The 12501-nt window shown below is 35.7% G+C and overlaps 1 protein-coding gene across 2 annotated transcripts in view; it reads left to right on the top strand.

Annotated features, from left to right (window-relative positions):
• The window catches only part of LOC123534174 (uncharacterized), a 134326-nt gene that overhangs the window by 27935 nt on the left and 93890 nt on the right, over positions 1 to 12501 (top strand). For both annotated transcript variants that reach the window (XM_053519966.1, XM_053519965.1), the window contains exon 2: positions 11215 to 11763. In XM_053519966.1, coding sequence (XP_053375941.1) covers positions 11233 to 11763 — 531 coding nt within the window. In that variant the 5' untranslated portion in view covers positions 11215 to 11232. The remainder of the gene's footprint in view (positions 1 to 11214; positions 11764 to 12501) is intronic.

Raw genomic sequence — 12501 nt, 5'->3', positions numbered from 1 at the left:
TTGAACAAATTTTGTAGAGGTCCACTAGGCAATGCTACATGTCAAATATCTAAGCTCTAGGCCTTCTGGTTTATTTTTAGACAATTTTTGAAGCTTTTCCTATATAAAATCAAGTGAACCCTGGGGTAGGGGTCAATTTTGACCCCGGGGGTCATGATTTTAACAAAGTTTCTAGAGGTCCACTAGGCAATGCTACATGTCAAATATCTAAGCTCTAGGCCTTCTTGTTTATTTTTAGAAAATTTTGAAGATTTTTCTATATACAATCAAGTAACCCCATGGGACGGGGTCAATTTGACCTCGGGGGTCATGAGTAAGTAAGTAAGTAAGTAAGTAAATTTTATTATAGTGACATTGTGTATAACATATATACAAAGTACAAAATCAATGGAAACATTTTACAACACCCGGCCACGTTGGGCCTATAAGTCACTCTAAAAATATAACTTTTTATACAACTTATTCTCGCAATATTCATACAATTAAACATATACGTGATAAAGAATATATTCTGAACATTTTTTGTTGGAAAAAAAAGAAGCACATAGATGTTTTGCACATAAAACTAATAATGCTGCCGACATACGAATGCTCGACAAAGTATACAAAAGCGTGATTAACTGTGATTAAATGTTCACTCTCTGTAAATTCCATAACTAGCGTAACGCGAAATATCACTTGCGAGCATTCAAGTTTGCAGTATTAGTTGAACAAGAGAGATTTTCGTCTACTCATACCATTTACAATAAATTTAGCAACAAGAACATAATGAGTATTTATCAAATATTTCAACTTTTCTTCACAAGACAGTGTTAGAAACATGCTATTACTTTCTAATGCTCTGTTCATCATATTTACTCTGATATCTGTATAAGTAGGACAGTTCAGTAAAAGATGCGTTTCATCTTCTATAGAACCATTGTTACAAAATTGACAAATTCTATCGTTTGGATTAAGACCAATATATCTACCTGTTTCAACTTTTAAGGGTAAAATTCCACAACGAAATTGAGCTAAATGTGACCTTTCAACTTTCGGTAAGTTACTCTGAAGATACTTTTCGGTAATGTACTCAGATTTAAACTGTACATAAGTTCTCAGTTTTGAAACAGTTCGCATCTTTTCAGACCATTCAGACTTATAACTTTCTAACAGACGATCTTCTAATTCTTTAAGATCCACGGTGGTTTGATTTACATAATGATCTAAAAGATTTGCCACATCTAAGACATGTTTGATTTCTGAACACCAAGTATTTCCTGTAGACTGAAAATCATGTTCAAAAACCTTACGAGTAAGCCTAGTACTTCCCATGGTTAGCAGTCTATTCCAAAGTCGGACCATATTGACCCAACGCCTGTGTCTTGAGATAATCCATCCCATATCACCAGTCATGGCTAAAATTGGTGTGAATTTGTGAACGCCCATGAAATAACGAACCGCTCTATTCTGAACCATGTCTATTTGATTAAAACTTTTAAACCCCCAAACTGAGGAACAGTAGTCTAATACAGGCACAATACCTGTATAAAACAGTTTGCTGTAAGTTTTGTAACTAACATCTTTATGATTATGGATATTTGAAATTACACCGCCCAAAGCTCTACTGCCAGCTTGAGCTAAAGTATCAGCAGTATGCGAAAAATCCAAGTGTTCGTGTAAATGTACGCCAAGATATCTATAAACATCCGTATACTCTATAGTTTGGTTACACATATGGAATTCGTAAGCACTGCGTGGTTTACCTTTTTTTCTAAAGTGCATCACATTTGATTTAGCATAATTAACTTTAAGACGCCATTTACAACACCAGTCATACAGAAAATCAAGCATAATTTGCATATCATATTCATTTTCTGACAACAATAGAATGTCGTCAGCATATAACAAGCAACATATCTGAGTGTCATTTATATGTATCCCCTTGTTAAGAGACTTAAGTCCTTCAACAAGATCATTTAAGAAGAAAGAAAAAATCGTAGGCGAACTGCTGTCGCCCTGACGCACGCCCGACAATGTAGGGAACCAGTCTGTCAGCATACCGTTTAGTTTAACAGCTGATTTTGTATCAGTCAAAATGGATTTTACTGAATTGTAAAACTTTCCGTTTATACCATTATTCAACATTTTATATAGTAAAACATCTCTGTTTACAAAGTCAAAAGCTTTTTGAAGATCAATGAAAGTCCCGAACGTATCCTGTTTTTTTGATAATCTGTTTCGTATGACTGAACAAGCTGTGAACACATGATCTTCACACGAGCGTTTTCGCCTAAAACCATTTTGCTCTTCCATCAGTTTATTATTATCTTCCAGATATGATATAAGGCGATTATTCAAGATTGACGAATAGAGTTTACTTACAACCGACAAAAGACTAATACCTCGGTAGTTTAATGGTATTCGTTTATCTTTGTTGCTGTCTTTAGGTAACGGAAAAATCATAGCCTTTCTCCATATGCTAGGAATTAAACCGGTGTCAAAACATAAATTAAATAAGGAATATAGTACATCAATAACTATTGGGAATTTTAATACTTCACTCGGAATTTTATCAAAACCTATACTTTTCCCTTTTTTGGCTTTATCTACCACTCCCTTAACTTCCGCTTTTGTAATAGGTGTATTAAGGAATCTGTTTTCCTCGAACAGGGGATCTAACATACTATCCTCTATAAACGACTTTTCTTGTAAAATACGTTCATAAAAAGTTTCGTCAAAATCGCCTTCACTTCCTGCCGCATTGTACAGGGTCTCAAATTCGTCCGCCCATTTCTTAAAGACCACTTGTTCATCCGAAATAATGTTTCCATCATCATCGTATACCTCCAAAGGAATAGTGGTTTTACGTTTTGGTCCTAGATTTTTTATATGATCCCAGAATACCTTCGGATTTTCAGTACACGACCTGTCTATGTCTATTGCCAGTGACCTTTTATACTGCCTCTCCGCGGTCATGATTTGAACAAATTTTGTAAAAGTCTACTTGGCAATGCTACATGTCAAATATCTAAGATCTAGGCCTTCTGCTTTATTTTTAAAAATTGTTTGAAGATTTTCCTATATAAAATCAAGTGACCCCTGGGGCGGGATCAATTTTGACCCCGGGGGTCATGTTTTGAATAAATTTTGTAGAGGTCTACTAGGCAATGCTACATGTCAAATATCTAAGCTCTAGGCCTTCTGGTTTAATTTTTATTTTTTTTTTGAAGATTTTCCTATAGAAATCTATGTAAAATCAAGTGACCCCTGGGGCGGGGTCAATTTTGATCCCGGCGTCATGATTTGAACAACTTTAGTAGAGGTCTACTAGACAATGCTACATGTCAAATATCTAAGCTCTAGAGTTTCTGGTTTTTGAGAAGAAGATTTTTTTAGATTTTCCTATGTAAAATCAAATGACCCCAGGGGCGGGGTCAATTTTGATCCCGGGATCATGATTTGAACAATTTGGTAGAGGTCTACTAGGCAATGCTTCGCACCAAATATCTAAGCTCTAGGGCTTCTGGTTTTTGAGAAGAAGATTTTTAAAGTTTTTCCTTTCGGTTGCCATGGCAACCAGAGTTCTGCATGGAATTCAATTCTTTGAATAAATTTTAAAGAAAACCATCCAAGGAACATTCCTGTGAAGTTTCATCAAAATTGGCATGTTGGTTTAGGAGGAGATGCTGTTTAAAAGAAAGTGTGGACGGACGGACGACGGACGGACGCCGGACGGTGAGCGATCACAATAGCTCACCGCGAGCACTTTGTGCTCAGGTGAGCTAAAAAGCAAACAAACTAAAATTATCATATAAATTTATTTTACTGTAAAATGAGCGATAAAAATATTGATGTCTCCGACTTCGTTTTCACAGTTTGTCTTAAAATTTTCCCTAGCCCCATTTTCACGCGCAGATTTTGTGCATCAAATTTCACAAAGAACTGTTTGTATTTTCCGGAAAAATAGTTAATCACAAAGGAGTTTACAACAACATAAATTTCAGCCATTTTCCGATTTTTTTCCCGATTTTTATTGTCACACTTGTATACATGAATGCATGTTATTACCCCAGTCAAACATGCGGCGCGGATAGCTACGTCTAGCTACGGACAGAAACGTAGTAATCCGTATCGAAACGTATCGATCGGTGCCTGAGCCGTACCTTAAAGTAGTAACCCGTATCAATCCGTACCAGTCCATACGGCTCGGGTACGTATCGATACGGATTACTACGTTTCTATCCGTAGCTTAACGTAGCTATCCGCGCCGTATGTGTGACTGTGGTATATACCCCAGTCACACATACGGCGCGGAAAGCTACGTCTAGCCACTGATAAAAACGTAGTAATCCGTATCTATTCGTATTGATACGTACCTGAGACGTACCTAAAAGTAGTAATCCGTATCAATTCGTACCAATCCTTACGGCATAGGTACGGATCGATACGGGTAACTACGTTTCTATCCGTAGCTAGACGTAGCTATTTGCGCCGTATGTGTGACTGTGGTATCAAACACAAAAAAAGCGTTATGAAAAAAATACACTTTTTATTAAACAATTTACTGCTCGTTCTCTCCTCCATAGATTTTTTTTTAATTGTTTGAAAATGTTCCTGAAATGTTTTTGAATAAAATAAGATTTTGACTACCGAGTTCATTTTCACGCTACGTTGCTATGAAAACTGGAAAGTTTAAGCACAGTTTAAATGTTACGTCTTTTCCCGCGTTTTTCAACCAAATTCACATTGTCTGTTTGTAGGATTTATCTGCAACTTTATTGAGCGGCTTGTTGCATTATCAATTGGTTTCAATCCGTTTCAACTGTTTCATAAATAGTTAAAAACAATTTTCCCCGGAAACCGGAGATATAAGTTCGAGCCCGACTAGCTGGGAAGTGGGAAAGTTGTCAATATTTTACAGAAAGTGCCTACTGGTTAGAAACTATAAAGAAAGGTTGTGTAAGCAGACCGCCGTGACATAATTGAAGGTTGTTGAGAAACGGCGTAAACCCAACACAATTAATGGCTATCAAATGCATAAGTGCAATAACTTATTTATTTCATGTCCGTACACTTTTAAAAATGAAGGATTTTCATCAAACTAGGTATGTAGCATCATGATAAGGCTTCTCCCAAATTTATTCAAATGGGCACATTTTACCCCATTTAGAGGCCGCTACAGTCAAAATTAGAAATACCTTTAAATTACATCTTTTCATGAACCGTTACAAAGATCTTAATCAAAGTTGGCCTGTCTGTCATTATAAGGTCCTCTTCCAATTTTATTCAAATGGGAACACTTTGTCCCTTTTAGGAGCCACTAGAACTAAAATAAAAATGTATTTAACTTCTCGAGAACCACAAAATGAATCTTCATCGAACTTGTTCTATAGCATTATTATAAGGTCTTCTCCGAAATTTGTTCAAATCGTGGCTCTTGGTCCCTTTTAGGGGCTGCTTGAGCCCAAATTAGAAATACCTTTAAATGACTTCTTCTCATGAACTGCTTGGAGGATTGTCATCAAACTTTGTATGTGACATTATTATAAGCTACTCTCCAAAGTCTATTTAGATGGGTGCATTTGGGTCATTTTAGGGGCCACTAAAACTAAAAAGAGAAATAGCTTTAAACGACTTCCCTTCATGAACCGCTTGATGGATTTTCACAAAACTTGGTATGTAGCATCATGTTGAGGTCCTCTATCAAATTTATACAAATGGGGTGGGGGGGGGGGGGCAGTCTCTATTCCGGGCCACTAGAACAAAAATTAGAAACTCCTTCAAAAGACTTCTCATGAACTGCTTGATGGATCTTCATCAAATTTGATTTGTAGCATTATTATAATGCTCTTTACTAAGAGTTTTCAATTGTGGTCACGTTTATAAGTAAAATACCTTTTAATGACTACTTATCATGAACCACTCAATGGATTTTTATCAAACCTGGTCTGTAGCATTAATATAAGGTCCTCTCATAAATTTGTTCAGTTTGGGGTGGTTAAGAGCCAGATGTTTAAGATCCTCTTCAGGTAAGCGACTTAGGCCCATTAGGCCTATGTTGTACCACAGAAAAGTGGCATTTTGTTTCTGTAAATAAGACGCACTGCATACTTAACACGCCGCGGAGCGATGTCTGTACACTGAAAGTAAATTGTTACAATAGTTAGTTTGAAAATATCGCCGCGGAGCGATGTCTGTACACTGAAAGTAAATTGTTACAATAGTTAGTTTGAAAATATCGGTTATTTTAGTTATATTCGCAAAATAAGTTTGAGGAATTGAAAAAATAAAATGTTATATATTTTTCGTAAAAAAATCTGGACTGGATACATTGAATCGTTCTCGCAGAAAGGTATTTTTTCATTATATTCTGAATTAACTTTTTATCGATTGTCATGAAAATCGGAGTATCTTTTCCATAATATTTTTATCAGCTGGTGTTCTGCTCAACCTCTAGAGGACTAGAGGGCGTGGCCTGCATTTCTGCTACCGTTCGTGAACATGCTTAATCAAACCGAGTCTGCAACATTTTTATTTTTGTCGTTTTAGGGGACCTGTGGGCTTCCACCTTTTTCACCTTTTCCTTTTTTCATGACAAAATAGAATGATTGATACTAATATATATTTAGAAGATTTTTATTTAAGTAATAACTGGAAGTCCGTTAATTGAATTGAATTTCAAAATCTGCAGAATAAATCTTTTACTTTCATTTTTTTTATTGTAAGTCTTATCATTACTGCCCACGAACAGACTCAATCAAACCGAGTCTGCAATTTTTACTGTTTGCCTTGTTCTCGAATAAGTCAACGTATATAATTTTTTAAAGATAATATGCAATTTAGTAAACGTGCGTGAATAAATAAACAAGAGCACAGCAATGCGGAGTAATATACGCCCGAAGGTATGGCCTTTGACCCCTAAGTGCTGAGGATGGGAGCAAATTTAAAGAACTTGACTGTTGAAGTGCAAATGTCAGGAACAACAAAGGAAGAGATTCAAAAAAGAAGTCCTAAAAAGTCCACATAAAAAACTAAATCCACAAAAAGCCCTTACCAGATACAGATATTGAAAAATACACGTAAAACATTGGAGGTACCATCCATGTTGTACCACAGAAAAGTGGTCTCGGATTTTCACTACGGCCAATAATAAAATGTTACAAAATAAGCTATTTATAGTAACATAAAAAGGAAGTAATTTAAGAAAATATTGTAAGTGAACAAAAATGGGATCTGCTAAATAAAACCGAGCGCATCGCAATGCAGAGCAACATACACATATAACAAAGTCATATGACCCCAAAGTGTGACCTTGAATTTGCAGCGAGCCATCCAAAATATGCGCTCTGTACGTTTTCCGATGTTTTGAACATTTGTGCCAAGTTTCTTTGAAATCCTTCAAGCAGTTCAGGAGTTTCAGAGTTTACACGAAACAAAGTCATAATAACTTTGACCCCTAAGTGTGACCTTGACCTTGGAGCAGGGATATCAAGTGTGTTAGGTATGTACCTAAGCATTCCAAGCCAGTGTTAAATGGAATAAAAGTCGCAACGATAACAAGAGGTTAAAAACGTTCTTCACCATCAACCAATCGTTGGTACTCAAATTAAAAGCCATCCAGGAGAAGGCAACCTTAACACTGTCCTAACTGACACATTTCTGAACAGAGTTAAGCCAAAAATATGTTCATCTCCGGGACGTACTTGACATCTCTTATTTCTAAAAGGTACATACCAATTTGCAGATTCACAGCTAAGCAGTTCAAAGATGTAAATACTATGAGGACCATGTTCATAGACAGACCGTCCTCGATAAATGTCAAATATGCCCCCACAATAGTACAATAAGATCACCCGCTCAAGTTATACTAATTATCTCTTGATGAATACTACAACAGGGCGACTAAACATGTACAAATGTAGAAGGAAAGGCTCTTTCAAAAATGTTAATTTATCAGGCAACGCCAAGGAAACCTAAAGCTACAAGTAGTTGAAAACTTCTTGCTGCTAAAGGATCACCTACCAAGTATGCAACAACTATAAACACACCATAACAAGCCAAAAAGTGAAAACATCCGAAAACAATCAGACTGTTCATTAAAAGGAAAAAGGGAGACGCATCGAGTGACTCTCAATAACGGAACAATGATAGTGTCATTCACAGCGATGCGCGGACGAACACAAACACCCAAACGGTCAATTCAAGGCAGTATTAATTGTAAACGGTCTGCATTCATTACCTAAAATAGGCACCAGTCCGCAGGCCCTTATGTAAGGTTTCATAATTACATAACCTCTACACAGGTCAAGGGAAATATTTAAAAAAAAACTTCAGCCAAAGGCCACTGGTCCTGACATCAAACCGGCACAACTCTTGAAGAAATAATCAAGAGAGATTTCTTTGCGACTCACCTCCTTGATTCATTGACCTCCACTGATAAATTGCCACTGAACGTTGTTCCTATATTCATGAAAGGTTTTAAACAAAAGTGCAGCAGCCAACTTTAGACCTGTCTCTCTAAATTCCATTCTCTCTGATGTGACGGAACATATCATTCATTCTTTCTTCATGGGACACATTGAAAAACTACACATCTGTATAGACAACCATTTGAAACACAGACAATAACCACAGTCCAAAACTTGGCAAGAAGACATCTGAAGACAAAAAACAAGCAGATGACGTTCTCTTCGACTTTGTCAATCTCTGTTGAATTATAAGCTAGATATAGTGCATCCAAGGCTACTACTGGTGAAGGATTTCACATCAAATGAGGTCTATGTGACATTAGTGGTTCCAAAAGAAACAGTCATGGGCCATCTCTCATTTTATCGAGTCTAAAATATTGTTTGATTTATATCATTTAATGTCACGTTTGTATCATTTAGCCTCATTTAGAGAAAATATATAATTTGCATTCCCCCAGCCTTCTTGTTTCAATTACTAGAATGCACACAAGAGGTAATAGGTAAGGGTAGATTCACCGGAAGCACAGAGCACCAAAAACACAGCCCAAGAGCCACGCATTTACATAGTAGGCCCACAACAAAAAGAAGCTGTAATAGAAAAATATTTCAGACGGGCTGCTTCAAACATCCAACAAGTACATATTAAATTATGCTAAATATTGATGGAGGGGAAGGAAACGGCAAGGGGCGAAAGATCAGGTCACAAAATGAATTCAAATATATTATGTTCATGTATTTTTCACTGGTATGTACATTCTAAACATTTTCGTTTACTATTGTGACTTCTCAAAAATGGTTGAATGTGGTAAAATAAATAAATTTTTATTATGGCATAGTTTAATTTGTTTCAATATTGAAAATAAATTGGTAAAAAATTTTGCTCAGAACACATGCCAAATTAAAAAAAAAAAGATAAAGAGTCAGATAATTTAAACATATTTGCAAAATAAGAAAAATAAAGTCAGGTTAGCCATAATGAAATGATGATGGTTACTGTGAAAAATGAGAAAATATAGATGATCGGCACAAAGTGGCTTTTTTGGCATTTTCATTCAAGATATAACGTAGGAGAACTTCATCTTTTTCAACGGATTGTTTCATCCATCAAAAGTGCAACTCTTCAGTAAACATTTTGTAATATGACTGTAAAGACAAGCACTAAACTGTTGATATTGTTATTTCGACAGAATGTACCCTAAATTACCCATGGTGTTAAAACTCGGGTATATATTTCACGTGTGTAGATGCTAAAAGTTAATGTTATATAAAGGTCATGTTGAAAACCTAACAAAAATGTGTAGTTTGAATTTCTTGTTCTTATCTAACACCTTTGTTTATGTTTAAGGGACCTCCGAGGCCGAGTGGTTAAGGTATCTGACTTCAAATTACTTGCCCCTCATCGTTGCGGATTCGAGCTCTACTCGGGGCATTAAATTCTTCATGTTTGGAACCCATCCAGCTGGTTTGCGGAAGTTCGGTGGTTCTACCCAGGTGCCCGCTAGTGATGAAATAATGCACGAGGGGGCACCTGGGGTCTTCCTTTGCTATCAAAGCTGGAACGTCTCCATATGACCTATAATTGTGTCGGTGCGATATTAAACCCAACAAAATAGATAAATTGCCTATGCTAAATGAGTTGTAGATACAAATCCAGAATTTTATCTTTTACCGACACTTATTTTTCCTGCCCGGTATATAGGTTTTCAAATGTGGTAAAGCCTAATACATATTGCATATATTACTAGTCTTTTCATACATTGGCAACATCAATGACAGTCTATGGTTTAATTACTGCGTCGATTCACGACCTGCCACAATATAATTACATACGTATAGGAAGTTATTTCTAACGATAACGATGTACATTCAACCTTCTTTCATCCGACACGTTACAAAATTAATAATAAAACATAAAACTGGTTAATTACATTTTCTGTATTTTCCGATGAGTCCGCCTTCGCCGGTTTGTCTAAAACAGACTGAGGATGATCGATGCTCATTTTCCTCCCGTTGAATTCGTATATATAATACTTTATTTCAAATTTAAAGATAATTTATAGATAAAATCACTTAAAGACTACCCTGGATCGGCATTTTGTAAATTGATATATTCAACAGTAACATATAAATATAATTATATTGTTCTGTATGTGATATAAATGAAGTAACATTCAGATATGAAATACAAGTAAAATTTAAAATATGGGACAATTTAAGAACGAACATTGTTCGGAGCAAATCCATATTGTGTTTTGTATTCAGAAGTTCTCGCTTACTTTAGGGCTCATGTATTTGACAAGGGCAGTTTTAAATTGTTAGAGTTATTCTCAGTGTAAAATCTTTAATTATCTATTCAAATAAACACAGATCTGTGCTTACAATGCTTATTGTTCTCAACAAATTCTCCGCACATTCTTATGGAATTTGCATGTTTATATTTGCAATCATGAGTGTTTAAAATATCCTCAATGAAAAGAGCGAGATTGAGTAACCGTTAAATCAATTAAAACCTACCTTCACGCTACTGAAGAAATCACACGTGGAAGAGACATTGCGCGACTTTTATATGGAAAAACCAGTGCATATTTCTCGATACAAACAAAAGCCTTTTTATTGCATACTCATGTATATATATATAAATTTTATGTTGTATATTTCTGGATAAATTGATTTTTACCGGAATGAAACACATTAAAATGACGTCACATACCAAAAGAGCTTAAAACGCTTCAGCATGCTAAGGCATTTTTCTTTGTATTTTCAGTTTTGAGACTTAAACACGATGCAGTATCAACCGAATGCAAAAAATATACAATGGACGAAGGCTGCAATTGGTTTGAAATATTTGCAAAAAGGGTTGGCACCTTTTTGTGACCACATCGTAAAGCAGCAGCATCTGGACATCTTAGATAACGTAAAAAAGAAATTTTTGACGACAGCTGTATGTAACCAGTGCAATCTGAGGACTCTCAAACCAGACCATACAAGACAAAAAAAGAAGAAATGTCCGTTAGGCGACCGTTATTGTAACTGCTGCCGTCGAGCTCGTACATTTTGCCCAAAAGTGGTTTGTGGTGCGATATATGACGAAATTGCAACATATCATACGTCCACCCCTTGCTGGAAATACACCAAAGCTGAGCAGTGGACTTCAGAGCCATGGAGTATAGCTCAATGTTTCTTCAATTTGAAATCCCAAACGTACCTGTCATATTCATCAGCCCGAGACACTGGTATTTCCGAGTTATTGGAATTGATTTTGAGCAACAAGTACTTTCATGAAAACATCACTAGAATGGATTTACTCTCAAAGGTAAATTTTATCAATTTATACACGTCTTTAAAAATTAGAAATCTTATATGAGTAGTGTCGCGTAGTTTTCAACAGTGTAGTGAGAATTCAAACTTCTACATTGTTTTTAAATTAAAAGGCAAACTAATGCTTTTGAGAGGTACTCTGTATATCGTACATGCACCATGAATGTTTTGATAATTTTATATCATAACATTTTTCTAGTAAATATTTTCTTCCGACTGCCCAGTTGTGTTCTTTCCTTATTTGTTTTGTCTTTGTTGTGTTCTTGTTATACTTTGTCTATGTTTTATTGTACTGCTTGCCTTCCGACAGTCGTTGGTGCACAAAGTGCCCGACAATATCCGAAACAGTGTCCAAAGGTGTTTGCCCTAACAATCAAAATCTGGAATAGTTGACATTTCACCTAAATTATGTTGATGTAAACCAGGGTTTTAGAAATATGCAAATCGTTTGGTAAACCATTGAGCTACCAGGGCTACCAAAATTTTTATCTGGCTGCCCGAGCATTAATACCTGTATGGTGCGCCGTTTTACTATTTTATAGACATTTTTTGATATCAAAAAATCATTTCATGATATCAAAAATTCGATTTCTTGATATCAAGAATTCCATTTCTTGATATCAGAAAATTATTTCTTGATAACAAAAAATGTGACTGATGATTATTACTTCATCATGTGCATTTCCCAATATATTCGGTACATATTATAATCTTTCTTGTAGATAAAACAGTT

This window comes from Mercenaria mercenaria, chromosome 12 (genome assembly GCF_021730395.1).
Source record: "Mercenaria mercenaria strain notata chromosome 12, MADL_Memer_1, whole genome shotgun sequence".
Classification (NCBI taxonomy): Eukaryota; Metazoa; Mollusca; class Bivalvia; order Venerida; family Veneridae; genus Mercenaria; species Mercenaria mercenaria.
The sequence above is the reverse complement of the archived record's forward strand: the minus strand, read 5'-3'. Positions and strand labels throughout refer to the sequence as shown.